The sequence below is a fragment of the Strongylocentrotus purpuratus genome, unplaced genomic scaffold, assembly GCF_000002235.5.
Source record: "Strongylocentrotus purpuratus isolate Spur 01 unplaced genomic scaffold, Spur_5.0 spur5_scaffold_17, whole genome shotgun sequence".
NCBI classification, from domain to species: Eukaryota; Metazoa; Echinodermata; class Echinoidea; order Camarodonta; family Strongylocentrotidae; genus Strongylocentrotus; species Strongylocentrotus purpuratus.
The window spans coordinates 12,830,937-12,855,338 of NW_022145602.1; the positions used below are offsets into that span (position 1 = coordinate 12,830,937).

Genomic DNA, 24,402 nt, shown 5'->3' on the forward strand with positions numbered 1-24,402 from the left:
TTGAAGCCCTAACAAAAAATTGCGCTTCAAAAGGATCAAGAAGTGCCTCAAAAAAAGTTAAAACCTTTGAGTGGCCGGTTTTACCATACTCGTTTTCCCCATTTGTTATGAAAACCGTTTGGCAAACGCAAAATTTGATTTTGATTTTCAATCATAAATATCTTGATAATCATACAGGCGATCGGCTTGTAAAAGTCATGGGTTTCCTGAATGACCTAAAGGTTTATAATTATCATTGCAGCATGTGCTAAATTAAGGATTTTTTTAATGGCTCTAAGACCAAGTTACTGGATCCCTTTAATAAAGAGAAGGTTGAGTTCTGGGAAGAGGTGAAACAAAATTTGTGAGCGTTATCATATCACAAACATGTGGCATACAAATCCGACCTCATTTTTAAGCTGTTACTTGTCATATTTAGAATATGAAGGCATTTGAAGAGCCATGCTTTTCAGGGATCATTCTTTCTGATGTTCTCCCACATTTGCATAATAATGATGAAAACGCTCACAAATTATTTTTCACCTCTGTTCCTCCACACTTGCATAGTAAATAACAATGAAAACGCTCACAAATTATTTTTCACCTCTGTTCCTCCACACTTGCATAGTAAATAACAATGAAAACGCTCACAAATTATTTTTCACCTGTCCCCAGAACTTAACCTTCTCTTTATTACATGTATAAAGATAACTTCTAGAAATATACTGTTCAGTTCAGTTCATTTATTCAATTCATTTCTAAAATGTACAGACAGTTGTACGTGACAAAAAACATACATATTTACAAGTCATGAAATAAAAAGCAATAAATATTATAAGTAGGCCTATTACATTGTAAGAAAATGAATTATGAGAACTTTAAAATAAAGCCAGATTGGCCTTGTGAAAAAAAAAGTCCCCATTTGCTAGAGAGTGATTTGGAGGCTTCATAATAATAGTTTCAAATTTGTACAACAAAGGGAAAAGAAACAAGCAATGGATATGAATATATACATGCATAGAATATGAAATACAAAATACCTACATGTAGATGCCAACAGATATAAAGTGCATCCAAGTAATTACCCGATCCCCCCCCCCCCCCCAAAAAAAAAAAAAAAACTGTTTCGATGAAAATCACAGAAAATTAAGAATCAAATTTAAAATATAATCATAATTTGGAAGCACATTGAGAGGTGATATCATCACATGATAACTAAGTACTATAAATGTAGGGATTATTATCATTATCATTATTAAACATTAAGTTTATACCATTCTTCCTCATTCTTTTCACATCATTCACATGATGTGTATTGTTTTGTATTTATTAAACTGCATTGATGTACATCAATATTCTGTTTATAAACATATAAATCAATTTACAATGCAACGTAACATATCAATATTCTGTTTGGAAACATATATATCATATAAATCAATCTACAATGTAATGTAACAAATCAGTATTCTGTTTGGAAACATATATACTGTATAAACCAATTGGCAATGCAGTGTTTATAGCAAAACAGAAGGAAAATTATATCCAGCAGAAACACTCTTATTTCCTTTTTGTAATGACGTGACATATATATAATGCATATTGCATAAAGTAAATAATATGTACCATAATACATCCAAAGATTTAGATATATAAAACCTAATACAGTAATTTTCTAAATAAATTATAACTCATGCTATACTATTCTTTCCTTGTTAGCTCAATGTTGGTGTCATGCAAGCACCAGAGCTACCAGGAAGATCATGGCCCTATGTCAAGGTTTACCTCATGCCAGACAATATTATGCCAGACAATATTATTGACTATTTTCTCATTATGTGTATAATATTCTTTCCTCACTAGCTCAATGTTGGTGTCATACAAGCATCGGAGCTACCTGGGACATCATGACCCTATGTCAAGGTTTACCTCATGCCCGACAAAATTTGTATTGATGCTAAATATATTTCTCGTTATCAAAAATTATGTTTATACTTCTCTTTTCTCATTCTTTCCACATCTTTTACATTATGTGTTTAAATATTCTTTCCTCATTAGCTCAATGTTGGTGTCATGCAAGCATCGGAGCTACCAGGGATGGACTTCTCAGGGACATCGGATCCCTACGTCAAGGTTTACCTCATGCCAGACAAGAAGAAGAAGTACGAAACCAAAGTCCACAGAAAGACCCTCAACCCAGTCTTCAATGAGACCTTCACATTCAAGGTAGGTGAAATACTAACACGATGAATATGAAGGACAAAGAAAGAGGACAAAATATACAGTTCCTCATTCTACCTCAACAATTGCTGTGGTAGACAAAGGAAAATCCCTTCACTGCTATTATGTAAAAATAAGTAGAACAGGTGAATATGCATGTGACACCTGTTCTACACATTTTTACATAATAGCATTGAAGGGATGTTCCTCTGTCTACCACAGCAATTGTTGATGCTAGAATGAGGAACTGTTAATTTTGTCCTCTTTCTTTGTCCGTCATGTTCATAGTGTAAGTACTGTAACTTCAGGAGCTGACGATTCATGAAATTAATGAGTCGTTGAAATTTGTAAAAGTTTCATGCTGCCAAAATAATCAAATCACATTGATCACAATACAAAATGGCCATTAAACTGAAAGCTCATCTTGACTGTTGACAACACCTGTTATTGGGTAAACACCCAAATGGTGTCAAACTTCCCATGAGAATCCACTAATTAATATGTGTCTTTAAATTCTTGTCCTATACAGGTGCCATACAGTGAAGTGTCGAGTAAGACGCTGGTGTTCGCCATTTACGATTTTGACCGATTCTCCCGCCATGACATCATAGGGGAGGTCAAGGTCAAACTAAGCCAGGTTGACCTGGGCAGTGTCGTTGAAGAGTGGCGCGACCTCCAGAGCGCTGAGGTACCAGGAGGAGAGGTATGCACTATTAAAATTCATTTGTAAATTATATCCTATACAGTGCGTCCCAGAAAAACCAAAAACGAAAATTATCGATGTTTTATCATAATTCAATCTCGATTATTATTAATTAATGACACAGATTTGTAAAGGTTAGATCCTTCTCTTTCATTTGATGCACCTCAAATGATACATATTTCACACATGCATGATTAAAATCAATTTGAAGAGAGGGTACCGAAGAGTCATTTGGCGTATGGTATCTGAATTTCAAAGAGAAAACCTCATTTCTAGAAAGTTCATTTTCTGCCCTTTCTTATGACACCTCAATCAGGAAAAATGAGTGAGGATTAATAACCTTTCTTCAAATTGATTTTAATCACTCATGCGTGAAATATGTATCATATGAGATGCATCAAATGAAAGAGGAGGATCTTAGCTTTACAAATATGTGTTATTTATTAATTATCATTGTGATTAAGTTATAATAAAACATTGATAATTTTCGGTTTCATTTTTTCTGGGACACACTGTATGAGCTGCTATTTTTATGAGAGTTTTACTTTTGCACAAACACGGGACATATGTTAGGTAACAACATGCAAAAGATAGCTGGCATCTCATGTACAGCCATGTCTTGTAAGGAGCGTTTTTTTTTAAAGCATATTATAAATATCACAAAAACAACAACTCTTGAAAATCTGTGTGTCCCTGCCATCCATGAAAATATCTTTTGGCTTTTAATTTCATCTTCAAAATGTATAGTTTTACCTAGTTAGTTTGTTCTAGACTTTTATTTTTTTTTAAAGAAGGGAAAAAAATCAACCCGAAAACATCAAGGAAAACAAAGAGAAGCATGAAACCATTTTTTAGAATGATTTTCTAAACTGTTAACATTGCACTTTTTGCTATATAAAAATTGGGTGTAATCAACAGATGGAAAAAATTATAATAAACAGCAGACTACATGATACGGAAAACTTTCATCAGTTGGGGATAATGATAACATGTAGTTTTTAGCTTCTACCAACCTTAAATTTGTTATGCAAGCTTTCGTCCACTCCTGTGGACTTTCTCAAGCTAAGTGATCAGTCTGAGTCACATGTTTGCTTCGCTGCAGTGCCTGGTGTCCTGTGATCACTGGACCAAAGATCGGTGACAATAGGTACCCAGAGTCCCTGTTTTGTGATGACTTAATTCTCTTAATCCATATGGACTCTTTCACCTTTCTTGCCCAGAAGTTACTTTCAAAGTCTATTATGAGGACATCCTCCCATCCTATGTTATGTCCTGTGTTGAGGGCGTGTTCAGCTAATGCTGAATGGGATGGGTTGCTCAATCTGAGGGCTCTTTTGTGTTCTTTTAGACGCTCATTAAGAGTTCTGCCAGTTTTCCCCAACTTATGAATTGTCACAGTCTGTGCACGTGATCTTGTACACAATACCTGTCTTTTCCTCTCTTGGGATTTTGTCTTTTGCGTGGACCAACCTACTTCTTAGTGTGTTAGGGCTTTTGAAGGCGACACTGATGTCCTCGTCTTGGAAGCAGACTACATGTAACACTCTGTATTGAAATTGATCATTTATTTTTGCTATGAATTGCAATGCCCAGTTGGTGAGTGGATTATGCATGGTAGCTTACATGTTGTATTACTTAGTAGAATCAGAATAATGATTTTAAAGGTATAGACCAGTTTTGGAAACGCCCCCCCCCCCCCCCCCCCCCCCCCCTCTCAAAAAAATGAAATGGAAGCTCTTATTAATGTACCAATAATGTGAAAAAATATGTCTTGACTAATACGTGATGATACAAAGTTTGCCGGGAAACTGCCTACTAATTGATATATTTGGTAAATTATTATATCTATCCGGACTGGATACATTTGTATAGCATTCGGGATGTTTATCTGTATATTTTTGATGTCATAGCTGAGAGTATTTGTTCCTTTTGTTTACAGGGCAAGTCAGAGCTGGGAGACATTTGTTTCTCCTTGCGTTACGTCCCCACTGCAGGCAAGCTGACTGTGGTCATCTTAGAGGCCAAGAACCTCAAGAAAATGGACGTCGGTGGACTATCAGGTTAGTTGACAGAGAGAGAGAGAGAAAGACAGAGAGAGAGAGAGAAGGGGAGAGAGAGAGAGAGGCAAGCTGACTGGTCATCTTAGAGGCCAAGAACCTCAAAAAAATGGACATCGGTGGACTATCAGGTTGGTTCAGAGAGAGAGAAAGACAGAAAGAGAGACAGACGGACAGACAGACAGGCAGAGAGAGAGAGAGAGAGAGAGGAAGACAGAAAAAGGCAGGGAAAAAGAGAGATAGGAGAGAGAGAAAGAGAGGGAGATATATACTTGTATAAATATATAGAGAGAGAGAGAGAGAGAGGGAGAGAGAAAGAGAGGGTGAGAGAGGGGGGGGGGCGAGAGAGAGAGAGGAGTACTGTAAATGTAATAAAGGGAGCTAGAGAAAGAGTTTTTGATTGTTAGTGAGAGATAGAGAGAGATTTATGAAGGGGGGAAAGTGAGACACAGTGAGACAGATACATGGGGCAGGGGCTGTGAGGTAGACAGACCCATGTACAGAGAATGAGAGAAGGAAAGAAAGAATGAGAGAGAGAGAGCAAGCAAAGGGAAATACAGACAGACAGTGATTGAGACTCGGTACATAATTTACCAAGATGATATCGATTCCTTCAATCTGTCTAAACATCTCGGTAGACGGGGGATTCCAGTCGGAGAACAATTTATTGTATACCCTCTTATCGATTGCCATTAATCAAGTTAATTGCATTAATGCTGCTCGTATGAAAGAGTACTATCGCTTTACATCCCACTCTGCTATCAGCAGGCTTCTAGTGCCTTGGAATAATGTCTGGGTTTCGTTGGTGGCGAGATTAATACTCCACAAGATGGGGATACGGTTATGCAATGCACATGTAATATCACAGAGGATGAAGATGATGATGGTGGTGGTGGTGGTGGTGGTGGTGGTGGTGGTGGTGGTGGTGGTGGTGGTGGTGGTGGTGGTGGTGGTGGTGGTGGTGGTGGTGGGTGGTGGTGGTGGTGGTGGTGGTGGTGGTGGGTGGTGGTGGTGGTGGCGGCGGCGGCGGCGGCGGTGGCGGTGGTGGCGGTGGTGGTGGTGGTGGCGGCGGCGGCTGTGGTGGTGGCGGTGGTGGTGATGTGGTGATAATGATAAAAGTGGTGGTGATGATGAGGATCATGATGATGATGATAATAGTTGTGGTGGTGATGATGACGATGATGTGTGGTGATGACGATGATGTGATGATGATCTTGATAGTGATGATTATTATGATGTGATGATCAGCCGGTGATGATAATGATAATAGTGATAGTGGTGGTGATGATGAAGATGATGACGATAGTGTTAATGATGATGATAATGATGATGATAATAGTGGTGGTGGTGAAGATGATGATGATGATGATGATAATCATGATATGATGATCATGATGAGGAGGATGATGATATTGACGATGATAATGATGATGGTGTCAATGGTATTGATGATGAGGAGGAGGATAATGATGGAAATGAATACAAGGATGATCAAAACAATAACATTACTCCTCTTCCACTTCTCATATATTTTTTTTTTCTCCATCACCAGATCCATATGTGAAGATCTCCCTCTACATGAACAACAAGAGGATGAAGAAAAAGAAGACCACCATTAAGAAGAGGACACTGAATCCTTACTACAACGAATCCTTTGGCTTTGAGGTGCCATTCGAACAGATTCAGGCAAGTACACCATCCCTTTGCTATCGGTCTGTGTACAGGGGGGGCGTTTCGTAAAGTTGTGCGTAAAGTTACGAATGACTTTACAAATGACTTGAATATGAGGAGCCGAATGGGATACCCAAAGTTTTTCCTTACATTTTAACACAGTGTGACTGTATTTTTTATGATCTCAATTAAATTGTAGCCCAAAATACACTTTGCATTAAACTGTTTTGTTAGTAATGTTGAGGTTAATCTATATCTGCATATTTCAACTTTAGCTTATATGCAATTAAAAAGATTTGAGAATCCCATTTAGCTCTTCATATTCTAAGTCATTCTTAAAGTCATGCGTAACTTTACGCACAGCTTTATGAAACACCCCCCTGGGGCATTGCTAGACCACTTTGAAATTTAGGGGGGGGGGGAGGGAGTGTTGGACCAAATTTACCTGCAAGGTAAATCAGATTTTTGTGTTTGCCAACAAGATAATGGGGTCACGGTCTTGTTTCTCAAAAAATAAAGTACAAGTTCCCCTACATTCGGTTACATGTGTGAAACAAGATTAAGATGCTTTAAATGACGTACTGGAAATGATGCCATGATTTCCAAAGATGCCGACAGATGTGTACATTTCCCCCACCCCCACCTTTAGCAACACTCCTGTCTGTGCATAGGTGACATGGTCTAGTAGTTATGTCCCCAATTATGGATCTTTAGGCACTAGACACAAATCCCTGCCACTGTACAAACATTCTTTGGCAAGGCCTTCATCTACATATAACTTTTGACCATTTTAGAAACAATTCATATCACGATTTTTGTTACTTATTACTCATATTTCATACAAGATTGTGTTTTCGCTGCTCCTTTTCCCCTTACAGAAAGTGACGTTGGTGGTGACTGTAGTGGACTATGATCGCATGGGCAGCAGCGAACCTATCGGGAAAGTAGTACTTGGATGCAATGCCACAGGGGCGGGACTCCGTCACTGGAGCGACATGCTGGCGTCGCCACGGCGACCAATCGCCCAATGGCATACACTCCAAGAACCCGAGGAAGGGAAATAAGTAGACAAAAAATTACAACAAAAGCTAATTAAAAATGATCAGTTAGAGTAAAGAATGATTTTATCTAAGTGATTCAAAATATTTAACGAGCCCTGTGAGAGGGATTTTGGATTTTATGATTAATCGTTAATTTTGGACACAAAGAGGACCATTACCAATGAATTTATACACACCTATGACATCTTATTCATATGACACACACCTGTGTGAATTGTGTACTGTTACAATTACTCTGAATCAATGGCGTTATGCCTCTGTAGGTATCAACAAAGGAGAGACATAAATCCACATCCATTCCGCATTGGTTCAGAAGTAACATCAAATTTGTGTGGCATTATCGAGGAGCAGTTATAATATCACAATCCAACGTGCTGATTTTGCCACCGTTCGGTCCATTCTCGGTATTGGTTCTCTTTGTTATTAAACCGCGTACCAGATCTGAAATGATCGTGCGTTTTCAGCGCGAGATTTTCGGAACTGGTCCGCCAGGGTTTCAAATCTAGTTTGAATGAAAATAAACTTATATAAAGCCTGTAAGGAAAGCCTAGCTGCCTACGCCATTGTATTTGCTCAAGTCGGAAATCTGTGAGATTTCAAAGCAATTCTTATTCTATGTTTTATCTGTTTGATGTTACTTTTTATTGAGCCCACCCTATTTAGATTCATTGAGGGGAGAGAGTGCAAATTCGAAATCCCCTTTTTGGGTTGGTATGGGAGGTGCTCAATTTTAGCATGCAGTTGATTTAGTAAATCTTTAGGCTGGTTTTCATCTGTGTATGCTTCAGAGCCGTTTACATATGGCAGAGTAGAAGCCTTATCTTATATTCTCCTTCTGTATGCACTCAGTCAAGCTTTGCTCTGCTTCTGTTGATAAAAGCTTTTTCAAACCAAAGCCACCTATAATGATGTAGACAAGATCGAAAGCTTGTGAGAAGAGGAATATCGCGATACCACCGCTCCAATTTCAGCAAAGAAAAGCCAGCCTAAAGATTTTTAACCTTTAATCAGTACCTCAGTTTCTGTTTTATGTTTTGATGTATTTATTTTGCTTGGTATTCATCATGCCGAAGCACAGCGGAGCTCGAAAGAATGCACTTTGCTTTGCTTCGGTTTGATTGATTTTATACAAAAAGAAAACAGAATAAATGGTGTGAAAATCGATGATCGCAGAGCCTGAGTCCAGCCAGCTTCTGCGATCTCTTTCATACCGGTGACCCTTACCCCACCCCGCCCTTCTCCTTACCCTTCCTTAAATGTGATAGCTGATTAGTGCCCCCTCCCCTTCACCCCTACCTCTTTTTCACCCATTAATCCTTTGTTTCGTTAGCGCGTTTTTAAGTTCAGTGGGGAACGGATAAATTCTTCAGTGTGTCTGCTGAACCGTGGATACCTGTGAGTGTGAACTAGTCTTTTGTCGAATAGGAACGCAACACAGAAAACAACCGGATCTCGCAGGGTTGGCATCTCTTTAACCACATCAACAGATGCATGGGGTTGCTCCTGTATTACTACAGGATAATATTCTATCCAATAAACTTCCATTTGTTTTCCATGAATTTTATGTGATGACAGTTGCTGCTATCTCCTATGATGATAGCATCTTAGCATTTCATTTGAACAAAAAACTGTTTTGATAAAAAAATGTATCAATTGACAGAATCATTCGCAATTCTGATTTATGATATTTTATAAAAATATCTATGCCACCAACAGTACAATTAAAGATGAAATACCAGTGCAATTCAATGATGATGGTGAGAGGACAATTCATTTTACTGGGATCCGGTTGTTTAGTAAACGTTCAGTCATCCTTTCTTCCTCCCCCACCTTCCCCGAGTTTTCTCGCTAAAACTCTTATCAAACAGTTTCTGCTACAACAACAGATAAAGATGAAATGACGCAAAGATCGTCAGGCTAAATGGACTTTCTATGTTAATGGGATGTTGGCGGTTTAATTACTAGATTGGAAGAATAAAAACATCAATGAATTATTTGTGCTGTCTCGGCATTCAACCACCACTTGTCCTAAAAGAAAAAACAGGCAAATCATGAACTTTTTGAAAATAGGTTTGGAAAACATATGACAGTTTTCAATGACCTTTTAGCAGAATACCATTACTTGGGGGGTCATGAAATGAAAATGGGATGGGTTCGTTTTATACTTGTAAACATCACAATCTTTGTTGTAGCAGAATCTTTAATAATTCAACGATATTTGCGCTCAATTACTCAATGAGGTACAATTGATTTTTTGGCAGCGTTTAAGGAGATTAATTTTTATCGTTTGCAAATTGAAAGATTGACATCAACTTCAAGCCTTCAACGTATCTCCAGTACCCCCCCCCCCCTCCCCCACCCCTGGAGATTGAGTTGAGGGCAGGTTGGTTTAAAACTGGTTTTGAGCATAGGCCAAGAGGAGTTGGAGAAAGAAAGAGGCTAAGAGGTATCATCTGTCCTTGGCTTATGCTGAAAAAAGTTTTTTTTAAGAAATTCATGAAATGAATAAGTTTTTCAAATACGTAATGGGAGAAGCTTGTATTAAAGCAGCTTAAAAAGCAGCTTTACAAACATTTTTTAAAAGTGGTTTTGCCCCACCCCTCTCATTTAAAACATTTGTAAGAGGCTTTAGAGGTGCAAGCTTGCCATATATATATATACTATTAATAATATGTGTGCTGGGACTGGGATGTTGACTTTCTATGTCGGCATAATTCGGTGTACCCATCAAGTTTTGCCCCGATGTTCTAACAGCTAAATTAAATAACCAATATATATTTGCTGGATCTAATAGTGTTTAATCTGCTCTTTTATTTGAAGATAAAAGATATATGAATGAAATTCACATGATGGTATTGTGAACTGAGAAGAAAAAAAAGAGAATTGTGCATATTTTGCCATGCCAAACTATATTTATTGTTAGGGAAAAAGTAAATACATGTAATTAACCAGTTCTGTCTCTTTTGTAAATACGTCTTTACCATGAAGTCTATCATATATATTTATTAACAATTTTTAATTAGTGAATGGCATATAATCGTATATCATTACCTACACTCATGTTACTCCAGACATAATGTGTATGGGTACTTACGCTAGGATTTAAATCATTTCGTCGTCATGAGTTGTATAGCATTTAGCAATGCAATATGATTTGTTTACTCTCGATTTCAAATGAAAGAGTACCGACTGATATGTACTTGTACGATGTATGTACGAATCCTAAGGCCGTGCTACTTATTAAGAGCCCTGTTTGCATTTCATGGTATAAAAATGCTATAGGGACAGATGTAGACTGCAATAAATAAGAAAAAAGTATGTATGGTTCTCGATCTAAATGAATTTGTGCTGTTGTGACGTGAATCAGAATCTTGCGCTTGCAAAATGGCATCCAGGCATCCAGCTAGACACAATGAAAATGGTACTTAAATAAAGTCAGAAATGTACATGTACTCGTTATATTTCTAAATAATGAAGGCATTGGGATATGGTTTTCATGTAAACTCCAGTTTAATTAACAAAATGGATAAAGTTCTGTGTGTTTTATAAGATTGAGATTATATCAGGAATGATACGTTAAAAAAATATCCCTGTTTTCTCTACACTGACCATTTTCTTTCAGGTGATGTATCATGAAATCTGTTCACTATAAATATCTACTTATGGTGATAATCTAACAGTCAAGCACAAATTCTGTATTTTTAATTACAATGTAAAAGATATTCACTTCAACACTGTCATATTATGGTAATATTTAAACAGTCAACTATTCAGCTTTAAGGTATTCAGGTTAGACTATTTATTTATTATTAATTAGAATGTGAAAGATTTTCACTTCAACACTGACATATGAAGGTAATATTCAAACATTCACGAGAAAATTATCCAGGGAAGACTAATTATTTAATGTATTCAAAATTATCTTATCTTTATCATACCAATCTTATTATTCTCATAGGGTATTACGTGTACAAACAAAACACGCTAGACAGGACATTTTTTAACATAGACACAACACGAACAATGTTTACATTTTATCAGCTGTATATTAAGTCTCTAATTTCCTAATCTTATTTACCTAATCTTTTTTTATTTGATTCAAATGACTTTGTTCCCCAGCTTTTGTTTATCTTTTCAACAAGAATTAAAAGTAGGGATGGATATTCAGAGAGAATTTACAGTTAATGTTAAATGATTGCAATGTTGCAATGTTAGAGCTTTGTTTGAAGCAAATAAGAAGTTACCAAAGGCTTTCATTTTGCAGTCTCACCTGCTTTTAAAAATAATTGCAGGAAGTTTATAGCAGACCAGAGCTGATGTGCTGGCAGTGATATTCATCTATTCAATGGTCCTATACTAACATTAACAAAAACACCTGGAATCGAGCCTGTGAAGAAATCCTCTTGTTTGACTGGAGAGTAATTTCTAGGTGAAAATGTCCCCCATGTGTTAGCAAATAATGTAGATATTGGATGAGTTTGTGTGTGGTTACCCAGTGTTATTTTGTGCAAATTTAGGAGGAGAAACTATTTGATCGATATAACAAACCATTTTAAGCTCATATTGTTTATCAAAGCAATATAATTTAGGCTCATGATTATGATATTCCAAGTCACTGCTTATAAATACATTCCTAATGTTAATTCATTCAAGTAGCAAAGCGGGGTTGCTTTATATTGTCCTTGTTCATTGTGGAAAGGGCATCGGGTGTTGATTTAAAAATGGGAAGAAAATGTAAGAAAGAAAACATACCAAAAAATAGTGTTTAATGGAAAATAATAAATAATAAGTAAAGAAAAATGGATGGTTGAGGAAAGTGTCAAATGCTTGAAATGTTCAAACATAGCATTATCTTTTGATACTGTACAAAATTGTCCATCAAACTGTGTCAGTTATGAATTTGTTCCCCCAGTATCTCTATTTGGATTGAGAAGAAAAAAACCATCTAGTTTTAAAGTGGTTAATTATTTCATGTTGTTGCACTAGCTAGCTGATGTTTGTTATCGAGATGTTATCGGTATGCGTTTGGAAAGTGAAATTTTGAGCGTTTAGGATGGTAGTATTACCCATGACATATTTAGAACATCCCCAGCCATTGGTATGAATCCCATGTATAGACATTGGTGTTGTGTTTTTTTAATGACTCTAAAGAATTTTTAGTGTAAGTAGAATAAGATAACATTATAAACAAGATACTTTGGTCTGAAATACGAAGGAATGCCATCTTTTGAGTAGGGAAATAGATTTGTGCTGCAGGAATTTCTAATCATTGGTAGCTCGATATTTCAGTTTCTTTTTGGGCCGTGAACTTAAAACTGGTCAGGATCAGCATTTTCTTTTTTTAAAGAAATATTAATATCTATGTTACTACAGATAACAAATGATGCTTTTTAGCCTTTGAAAATTAACAGGTTTCCAAAAGGGAAATACAGTCTTCTCGCAATCCAAACATCGACCAAAGTATCTTTTAAGGTTGCTTTAGATGTGCACAAGTTGAATACATATTCATACACCATAAACCTGTACAAATGGAGTCGATCATACTCTTTGTTCTACTTACATTCCAAATTTTATTTGTCATAGAAGCTTTTTCCTTCAGAAGCATACCTATTTGAAGAACAGAAGTATTCAGTTTTTATCTTTTGCTGAAAATAGGATACCTATTTCTTCAAATCTATCGGAAGGAAGGTTTTGTATAATTGCTACAAACCAGAAATATACAAGCTTGGATGCAGAGATACTATTTTCTTGCTTTGTTATGCTTTCATAGCTGCTTGGATTGAGCTTGCTTACGTGATAAATCCTTGATTGTTGCAGTTCCGAAGTAGTATCAAATTGGCAACCAAATGCAGCATTTACTTAATATTTTCAGGAAATCAAGCACAGTCTGTCGTATTCATTGATATGATTATTTATGTTTCTTTGAAGTTCTGTAGATGTGTAGTCATCGAGTTAAACCAAAGTGAAAAATATATCTTAACAGCTTATAATGTAATTGTTTCTGATTCTCTTTCCATCCATAATAGCTGTATAGAAAAGGAACAATAGCTAACATTCCTTATTTTTCAGAATCTAAATGGTGGCATTGTGAAATATTGTATCTATAGTACTACTTCTATATATTATATCATTCTTCATGTGTTCTCGAAGTTCATTGTGTATTATGAAAGAAAGGAACCAAATTTTATCAGAGAGGTGTTTGTAGAATGGTACATTTGTACAAACGGATTCTGTATTCGTTGTCTCCCCTCAGCTTTCATGTTCATAGGTGTACATTACTGGCTGTGTACATAGCCTCCCATAGGTTGAAAGAATAAATGTGTGCAATTGTCCTTGTATATGTCACAGTGAAAAAAATATAAATTGTGTCCCTGTGTATTTTTTATTCATGTACTGGTAAGACATATGCCAAGGAAGGCAAGTGAAGAGGAGGTGACAAAAAAGAGTTAGTGGTAAATTTCATTTGGAAGAGGTGATGAGAGAGAGAGAGAGAGAGAGAGAGAGAGAGAGAGAGAGAGGGAGAGAGAAAGAGAGAGGAGAGGAAGCAAGAAAGCGGAGACTGAAAAGAGAGGGCCAAGATGAAGGAGGGAGGGAGAGTGATATTAGAGAAAGCAAGAAAGGGGAAATGGAGAGAAGGGAGGGAGTGGGAGACCTAGATGTAGAGATGGAGACATATTAGAGAAAGCAAGAAAGAGTGAGAATGAAAAGAGAGGTCTTAGAGAAGGGTGAGGGGGAATAAATATAGAGATGGAGAAATAGGGAGAGAAATGGAGACATTAAAAAAAAAGACATTATAGAAGGCAAGAAAGGGGGGGGGGGTGATCTAAAGATGGATGTAGAGAGACAAAGAGAGATAGGATAGAAAGTAAGGGAGGGGAGAGACTGAAAAAGAGAGGATGGAGAGAGAGAGATTTGGGGGTGGAGGAGAGATGGATGTAGAGTGAGAAAGAGACGAGAGAAAGCAAGAAAGTGGGAGACTGAAAAGAGGAGTCTGAGAAAAGGGGGAGAGAGAGGAGGGAGGGGGGGGGGGTAGATGTAGAGATGAAGAAATAGAGAGAGAGAGATAGAGACATATTGGAAAAAGCAAGAAAGGGGGAGGATGAAAAGAGGAGTCTGAGAGGAGGGAGAGGGGGGGGGGGCGGGAGATAAAAGTAGAAATGGACAAATAGAGAGAGATAGAGACATTAGAGAAAGCAAGAAAGGGGAGGAGATCTAGAAACAGAGATAGAGATAGGATAAAAATTAAGGGAGGGGAGAGACTGAAAATAGATAGGAGGAGGGGGAGATAGAGAGAGAAAGAGATCACCAGGAGAATGAGATAGGCAGAGAGAGGTTGGGAGGAGCAGGGAAAAATAGGAATGAGGACTGGAAAGAAGGGGAAAAGGGGAGACAGAAAAAAAAATAAGAGCAATTCAGAGATCGATGAAAAGCCATTTTAATAATTAAGGGGAAAACGAGAGCTTTATAAAAATGGGTGAGATTTTAAGTGGATAGATATTTACATGTCGATATAATATAGACATGTATATCGACCCCCCCCCCAAAAAAAAGAAGAAAGATCGAAGAAGAAGCCATAGTGTGAAATGGATAATGATCAGAAGATCCTAAGTTTATATCAAAGGTTAAAGCCTAAACATTTTTAAAAGGTAACCTTTCATGCACTGCATGTGGGTGGGTAAGTCGATATGAGTCTCCGCCCCAGCCACTCTCCTTGCCCTCCCTCCCATTAAAAAGAGGTCTCAGCCACCAAATGATCTATATTTTGATTAAAATGTTGCTAACACTAGGTGGCGCTATATAAATTAAGGAGCACGAAATCGATGGTTATGCATATTGTTTCCTTCTACATTTGCTTATGTTCTTTCACGTTTAGATCTTCAACTATAGCATTTTTTAAAATATTTTAAAACCATGCTTTAGAATAAATCTTCCTAAATTATCCTTCACCCTATATTTCTCTCCCCTGTTTTCTTTACTACAAAATTTTATTTCCATTTTTTAAAACCCTTATCTTTGTCGGGAATGCGATGAAACGCTAGCTGGGCTTGCGCCTGGGGCCTCGAATAAAACAGAATTACGGAACAAAAACAAAATTAACGACTATTATAACAACAGAAGAAAAACTTGCCATTCAGCTAACTTATATTCAAGTTTATCTTTGTTAATCCATTCTTCAGTTCATCCCTGGCCCTCACAAGCATGTCAAGGTTAAGGCAACAATAACTAACTTTTAGATACATCAATTATGTATGCAAATCTGTTTATTGTGACGTAAGGGCGAGCCCTCCAGTTTCTAGCCAATCAGCGACGGGAACGACGTGATGTAACCAATGACCTCGATCAAGGGTTCGTGAAAATGAGGTCAAAGTGTAACTTGTGTGTAACGTGTAACACGTATGGTAAGGTTTTCACTAGCTCGCGCTCTATTTGTTCGCATGCAGTATACTATTGAAGCACTTGTTGTGATTTTGATCTCCAGTTCTGACGTGGTACCGTACTGCAGTTCTCTTTCCCATAAATCCTTCTCCATAGTAAATCAACATCTTTAAATATGGCCAGCAGAGACAAGGCATCTAGGCAGCTCGAGGATCATTGTACTGCCCAAAAGGTATTTATTTATTTGTATTTTTTGTCCTCACCAATTTATATTCTAACTCCGTCGATTTCTCTTGTTTTGGCTCTGCATGTCGCCTCTGGCTGCGGCGCGGCGGGGTGGGCAGCGCGCCAGGAATAGTCGCTGGATTGAAGCGGAATCAGAGCGGGGCCGGGCCGAGGCTAGACCTAAAGCTTCAGTCTCTGATATCGACGGTTGTTCCGCTGAGATTGCATCTGGCTCCTCTAGACCGCCTCTATACATGGGGAATGTCAACAAATGTCAGTTTTATTAAAGAAATGACCCATATCAGAGCGCGTTTATCTAGGCTTGCCACTAGATATGTACATATCGTACCCCACTATCAGTAGAGGCGCTGGTCCGAGAATAAGGAACGTCTTCATAAACGAGGATCGTCTTCGTAAACACGGACCGATGCGTCCTCAAAAATAAGGACCGTCTGCATTTTTGCAGACGTTTCATATTTTTGATCGGTGCATTGGCGATGCAAAAAACGGATTCTGCAATGATTTTCTTGATGCATTTTACATTGACATTGTACAGAGACTTTCACATTATAAGCAATAAATCCTTGGGAAGACGGACAACCCATAAAAGTAGACGGTGAACTAGGGTTTTTTTCCCCCGGGGAATCCATTTTTGGCATCGCCAGCAGGCCGTTCTGTAACATGAAACCCCCAGAGCGCCGATGAAAAAAAACGTCCTCAAAAATGCAGACAACCCTTATTTTTGAGGACGCATTTTGTCCTCGTTTATGAGGATATCCTTGTTTATGAGGACGATCCTCATTCTTGGACCAGCGCCCCTACTGACTATCGAACCCCACTATCATACCCCACTATACGATCGTGATTTGCGGGATGTCGCGTTTATCTACTCTTCACGATTCAAAATAAAGGCCTTGTGTCTGCCCAGCTGTTTTGACCCGGGAAGCAGACAGTTTCTCGGAGGTCAAATTCACACACATGCTTGTACACAACACCTGTGTGGTCCTATTTGTATGTGAGGTACAAAACAGCTTTGCGTTTATCGATCTCTCAGAAACGTGATTCTGGCTGTATGTCACATACAAAACGCACCTTTTTGCGTCTTTTGATATGACCATATCTAAAGACGTTTGAAAAAGGCTTTGCGTTTATCTACTTCTAAATTTGCCTGAAAGACGTTTGAGAAACCTGATTCTAGCCAAAAATTTGCTAGATAAACGCAACCTAAGACGGTTATTTCTGTCTAGGCCAAGGCTAGACCGAATTTTCCGTCTCTTTCGTTCGTTAGCCTCTTGGGGTAGGGTCGGCCGGCTCTCTCTTTAGAGACGGAAACCGTCTATACACATTCCCTTGATAACGCCACGGCCATTTCAGGTCGTAGCGTTTTGCCCCAAAAATCCCCCAAAATGTCATTTTACCTCGTGCATGTTATATTGTTAATTAGGCCTAGGCTATAATAAATCAGTTCCACTTACCAACTTGACTGAAATAATCAGTTTAATAGTCCCTTTTTAGGAATTTATGGGTCAAAATCGAAATCCATGTTGAAAAAGATTTTCAAAATGGATTTCGATTTTGACCCATAATTTCCTAAAAAGGGACTATTAAACTGATTATTTCAGTCAAGTTGTTAAGTGGAACCGATGTATTATAGCCTAGGCCTAATTTACATGTGGATATGCACGAGGTAAAATGACATTTTGGGGGATTTTGGAGGCAAAACGCTACGACCTGAAATGGCCGTGGCGTTATCAAGGGAATGTGTATAGACGGTTTCCGTCTCTAAAGAGAGAGCCGACCCTACCCCAATAAGAGGCTAACGAACGAAAGAGACGGAAAATTCGGTCTAGGCCAAGGCATGCAGTGCCAGGTCTTCGCACTCGGAGTCGAACATAAATTCAATCTCGCTCGATTGCGCTTCCAAATAAAATGCAATGTCGACATATTAATTATTGACTTGTTAACAATAACGGCTTAACATAGACCCTAGTCTACAATTCATTAGATCTCAATATAGACCTAAATCTATGCAGATGTTGTCAAAGGTGCTAGTAGTGCCTAGTGAGTGTGGACAATGCCAATCAATGATGTTGTTGTAGAACTTGTGTTTTTTTGGTAAATTGTACTTTGTAGTATATTATACTAAGTATTAGTAGAGTCTAGACCTATTAGTATTGTAGAGAGTCTCGCTTCAAAATATTAATTCGAATTATACATAAAACTCTCACTGCAATTGTGTTAGTATTGTGAGTCTAACTAATATGAATCTAACTGACAGATCTACATGTAGATAGACTAGTAATAATCTGTTTAAATACATGTACACACTTAAAGCTAAAGACCAGTTATGGTCATGCAATTGCATAGTGAAAGAAACGTTGTGAAATTGATCAGAAAAGGTTGATCATCTAGCATAGATGTACAGCAAGGTTCTGGAATCATCAAAATGATAAGAAATTTGGCCAAATCTTGGTAAAGTTACAAACACTGTACACCGAAAGATGTACAGTATATGGGACTACACGAACACGGGGTGTAAAAATCCTACCCCCGAGTTTTACGATGTTACATGACATATTTAGAATATAAAGGCATTTGAAGAGCCATGCTTTTTAGGGAACATGTCGTGTCTTATCTGATGTTCTTTCACACTTGCACAATAAGAAATGATAACGCTCACAAATTATTTTTCACCTCTTCCCAGAACTCAACCTTCTTTTTAACTTCAAAGTTCAATAGACCCTAGTGGCTAGTTAGTGGAGTCGGGCTAACTCAGACCCAGGGACAACTCGGCCCGCTGGAAAAACAGTCAGTTTTTGCACTGCAGGGTTAGGGTCAGGGTAAAATGACCAAAAAATGACAAAAACGTTTTTGCAGCAGGGCCGAGTTGTCCCCGGGTCCGAGTTAGCCCGGATCCACCCTAGTCTAGGTCTAGTAGATCTAGATTTTTTTTAGGGTTTGAAATATATTTTTGTAATATTCTCTGTCTAATTTGTAACACTGCTGTCTTTATCTCATAGTCGTACAAAATAAGACCCAACACATTCTCCTGCGATCACATGGAAGATTAATTCATCAGTATGGGATTTAATAATTTCAAAGAAATCTGAATTTGAACCTCCAGCCATACTCTCAGTAGGGCGCTTTCGCAAACACAACGCTAGCGCGAACCAGATTTGTCTGTGTCTTGTTGATTTCCATGACCGTACGCTGCCATGATAGCGTTCGTTCCCTAAATACGACGGAAGAGCTGTATCGCCGTAAATTCTCCCGTTGTGTTTGCGAAAGTTATCCCTCCCTCCCTCCCAAGATTCAAGTTGTACTTTCCATGAATAATACAGCAGATTGTTTCCCATTGATGTTTACATAAATTGTACAATATAAACATCTATAGGAAAATTAGACATAAACAGGAATCTTGAATCTTATTCTAACATACCGGTAATCTTATCAAAAAGAAATCTAACATGCTCCTTTTCCAGAGTCAATCTTTTGAGTACACTCAATAGCGACATGGAAGTGATGGAACCCTAACATTTAAAAGAAGCAAGCCTCAAAAGTTCATGATAAGATACAAAGACAGACCTAGTAAGATTAAACATGCACTATGGCCAGTCAATGCTTGCCATATGTAAATTGACATTGCCTTTTTGAGATTACCAGTTAACATTTTAGCTCTATCGGCAACATTTTTCAAATTCAGTTGCATCATAAGAAATGATGTGTACACATGTAGGATGTTATAAAGTGGAAATTCAAAGTTCAACAATTCAGAAATCCATTTTCAACGTACAGTGTGAATGAAGTCGAAGATATATATGTAGCATTTAATGCAATGTCTAATTTATAGCCATTTGGTAATTGTAATAAGTGCTATTCAAGGATTGTGCAATTATCATGACCCCAACAATAATCAGGTTCCCATTAACACCTTGGTGGAGAAAGTCAAATAGGGATTTAATTTTTTTTCTAATTTGTTGTACATAATATTCCTCTTTGTTTGTAATTGATGTACATAAGCTTTGGATGATATTGTTCTCTCTCTTTGTTTGTATTTCATGTTTATGTGCTTTGTATCAATGTAATATGATTATTATACATGTACTTAATTGTGGATTATGGCTGGGATTGGAACCCTCAACCCTTGAATTGAGAATCAAGTGCATGAACCTCTATACCAGGCCTTCTCAACTGGGGGCACGCGCGCCACTTGTGGCGCTTGCGGTCAGTCGGAGTGGCGCGCGGCTGTTCCAAAAAATAAATAAAAAATAAATGAAAATTAAAAATTAAAAATTAAAGAAAGAACAAATTTAAACATTATATTTTAAAATTAAAAAAATCAGCAGAATCAAAAAGTCGCAGTCGACGTTGAGCCCAAAATGTAAACAAGCCATTTTGTTTGCTTGATTTTTCTGTGTTTATTGCACCAAAATAACTACATATAAATTAACTTCCAGGGTAGATTTTAGCCAGGTTTTGTACTAACTATTTCACATCAATATGAAATTATGATTGATGTTTTATGGAACAAAAAGGTGTTAAAAATGCCACATTTGGGCCTTAAAAAAGCCCTAAAATCCACTAGCTTCACCCGGTATCGGCTTGGTCGCTACGCCACCTCGCAACACAGTCACCAAACATACAGGTTGGCACTTGAAACTCAATAACTTTTTGTGTTGGCGCTTCCAATAAACTAGATGAGAAGGCCTGCTCTATACCATAATGCTTCTGTCACTTGACTTTCAGTCATAAGGTTAAGGATTCAACCCCCATCCTGGAACTACATTGCCTTTATACATTAATCCATGTTTGCCAGAACACTAGTACAGGTATGTTCATGTACCTCCTGGTTTCCCCACGACTAGGGGAAATAGAGTGCCAAGAAGGTTATGATGTGACGAACATTAACCTTTTTTGCAAGAAGCCACCATGATTATTACAGCTCCCAGGGTATTAATATCTTTCTCTATGCTCCCCCTTATTTCTTGCATAACATCTTGTTTTAAATGTTTATGATAGAAAACATTATTTCTTGTGTTCAATTCCAAAGCATGATTTCCAAGAAACGATTTGTTGGTCTTTTGAAAGTCTCGCTACATTGTACATGCAGATACAAGGAAAATTAACCCATGCGAATCGGGACATCACCGGGTCATAGCACACAGTGTACTTAATCTTGCTTTTCTGTAGTAATCATTTTTTTTTTTTTTTTGCAAGTTACTGATGCAAAAAAATACTATAGAAAATAACTACCATTTGTAGTTCATCCATGAAATTAAGCCCTACATCAAAACCTTTTTTTTTTTTTTTTTTTTACTTGTAGGCTATAAAGTTAAACCTTTGGAGCTATCGATTCCCACATGCGCTTTTGGGCAGGAGAAAACTTTTACCAACTTCTTAAACCAAAAGCAGTTCAGAGTTTTCTGCAGGTCTAAATAAAGCAGCTTTTCCTCCTCAAATTTGGCAACAATTATTTGTTTTCTCCACCGACTCTTTCATTATAGTTTAAACTGGAAATCAGCATGGAGTTTCAAATTTGTCGACAAAAATAGAGATTATTAATCACGCTTTGCATTGCCAATTTAGAGAGTTCAATGATTTGTTTTATATTAAATTGCTGTGATTTACAGTGTATGAATGCAACAGCATAATAATTGACTAAAATTCTCAAGCCTGTTTTGTGCCTATTTCTGCTCATGTTCAATGTGCACTTCAGATATTCCGAGCATTCTGGATCTACAATGTATTACAGATGAAAATAGAAGGTGACACTAAACTGGTATTGGGTGACCGTGAACCTTTGCCTACCCAAACTGAAGGTCCTGTAACGGGTCACTGAGACTGAGAGAATTCAATAGTTAACTGATTAATAATGAAAGGAAAATGGTTCGTCACCTTTGGGATCTTTTGGTGACTCTTCATGCAAACCCTCCTAATTATGAATATCATCTCGTTTTTAGGAAAACATGTTTACACAATGTAAGAAAAAGATTAAGAAAAAAAAAAAACACACTTTATTCTTGTTCTCTAACAGCAGCAATTTGTTAGCTGCCTACGAGACCATTACAGCTATGTATAGTCAATGGCAGTTTTATTACTGACCTTCTATGAATTATATTTGCATGAAAGGAAAATGAAATATTGATATGCAAGTACATGTATGCATGATTGAACTTTGGAATTTGGAATATATTGTTAGGTGGTGTGTTCTCGGCCTTGTCAAGATTTTGATATCATCGTTATCTCTCTGTCCTATTGTTTGTTATTTGTGCTTGTAATTCATGAGCCATTGGTTCCGTTATAGAGAAGGCTGAGTTCATGTAACGATGGAAAATGATAAGCGAGGTTTGTCATTCTTTCTATGTCAGTATGACACGGCACTTAGTGTCCTATAGCAAGGCATCAATCTACTTTTGCCACTCGAAACCCAAGAGAGAAATGGGGCAGTAAGATGAAAAAAGCCTTTGTGTTTTTATATCAATTGCCTATGCCCTCGCGGTGACTATATGACAGTGCTTAGAGACGATGTTCCGTATTAAGCGCTACAGTATATAAATCCAGATTATTTCTTTTATTGAAACTTCAATATGTCATAGCAGAGGTGTCTCCTGAAAAGGAGTTCTTTTAATAACCAAAATAAATATATGAGTAGGAATAGCTGGAAAGTTTAGTCCACCCATTTATGTAAAGTAACTACTGTAGTCCACCTATTCTTGTGTGCAGTGCTTAACTACATGATCTTCAGCAAGATTAGGCCCATTTCCTCCCATTTTGATCATTCCAAGATTTCACATTAATTACACAGTGACATGTATCAATTTGTAAATCAACCCTTTCCAATTGCTTCTTTAAACAGCTTATAATTTCACAATGCAATTGCAATACAAGTAAAACACAGAGGCTTTCCCAAAATGAAACTCTGAATTGAAGTACATGTACATGTACATGTGTATAAGTGAAATTGATGACAAGTTTTGTATGCATCCTGAAATTTCTTTTAGAACTTTCCCTTTCATTTCCTTGTGGTATAAAAAACAAAAATGAAATGAAAGAAACCAGTAAATATATTAGGAAATGACTTTAAATTGGCCATTTATGGTATTTTGACAAGCATTTTTATGGCAAGAAACTTTCAGGAATTACAACAGTATTCAGTTTATTGTTTGTTAATGATTTTGCCACATGAAACTTCAACACACTCTAACTTGGATCACGTGTTGTTGGGAATTTCTTGTCAGTACACTTGCTTTAAAGGAAAGTTTTAATAAAAGCAATTAAACCATTTGCATTGTGCAGAGATTATATTAAGGGTGAATGTCCGATGGAAAAATTTCTTCTTGGGGAAAATACAATATTTCTTTAAGTACAGGGCAAAAGGTAAGGGACCTCTCTAAACTACGTCACAGACTCGCAAGTTTGTGTTTGATTGAATACAACTTTTAAAAAAGGTTTAAAGACAAAACTGTTTAATAAATTAAAAGTGTGAATGAATAATAACGAGAAATTGCCAATTTGCACATGAAAATAGTGATCATAAATTCCACTTATTTTGTCCAATTTAGAGATTTCAATGATTGCTTTCGATTAAATCCCTCTTATTTATGAATAGCACAATGTATTACAACAACAAAAATGGGCTCAAACTTTCCAGTGATTTTTGCTCTTTGTAATTCAGAGCACTCTGGATCAAAAGATAAAAGTAAAACGTCACCAAAAGGAGACACTGTACTGCAGTGGTTTAACCAATTTCCCCCTAGAGGATTCGAAGAGGGTGGAAATTGAATGCGACACTACTTGGCCCGGTGGTTTCTTAATAGCGGAATTACAAGGTCAAAATCGGTGTCCCGGCACCTTTGCTCGCTGGGAGCGGATTGATGGGTGATTCACGGTGTAACGGAATCCAGCGTGTCAGAAGAGCAATATCCTGTGTTTACAGAGCCACATGGGTCCCACTAGAAAACAAAAACCAAGTACCTACATGTAGGCCTACACATACGTAGGACAAGGCAAAGGATCGGATCCCAAATAATTGAGAAAATACTTGTTTTCAATGTTTTGTTTGTATTTGTTTGTTCGTTATACAAGAGCTCTTTGATACTAGATTTTAATA

The 24,402-nt window shown here is 37.4% G+C and overlaps 2 protein-coding genes across 5 annotated transcripts in view; both read left to right on the forward strand.

Annotated features, from left to right (window-relative positions):
* Positions 1 to 12,311, forward strand: part of LOC373478 (synaptotagmin I) — a 38,105-nt gene extending 25,794 nt beyond the window's left edge. For 3 of the 4 annotated variants that reach the window (XM_030987725.1, XM_030987727.1, XM_030987726.1), the window contains exons 5-9: positions 2,038 to 2,205; positions 2,729 to 2,902; positions 4,842 to 4,962; positions 6,512 to 6,645; positions 7,509 to 12,311. In XM_030987725.1, coding sequence (XP_030843585.1) covers positions 2,038 to 2,205; positions 2,729 to 2,902; positions 4,842 to 4,962; positions 6,512 to 6,645; positions 7,509 to 7,694 — 783 coding nt within the window. In that variant the 3' untranslated portion in view covers positions 7,695 to 12,311. 4 annotated transcript variants of the gene reach the window in all.
* Positions 12,312 to 16,196: 3,885 nt separating this feature from the next.
* Positions 16,197 to 24,402, forward strand: part of LOC100888042 (catalase-like) — a 46,223-nt gene continuing 38,017 nt past the window's right edge. The window contains exon 1 of the mRNA XM_030987744.1: positions 16,197 to 16,299. Coding sequence (XP_030843604.1) covers positions 16,243 to 16,299 — 57 coding nt within the window. The 5' untranslated portion in view covers positions 16,197 to 16,242. The remainder of the gene's footprint in view (positions 16,300 to 24,402) is intronic.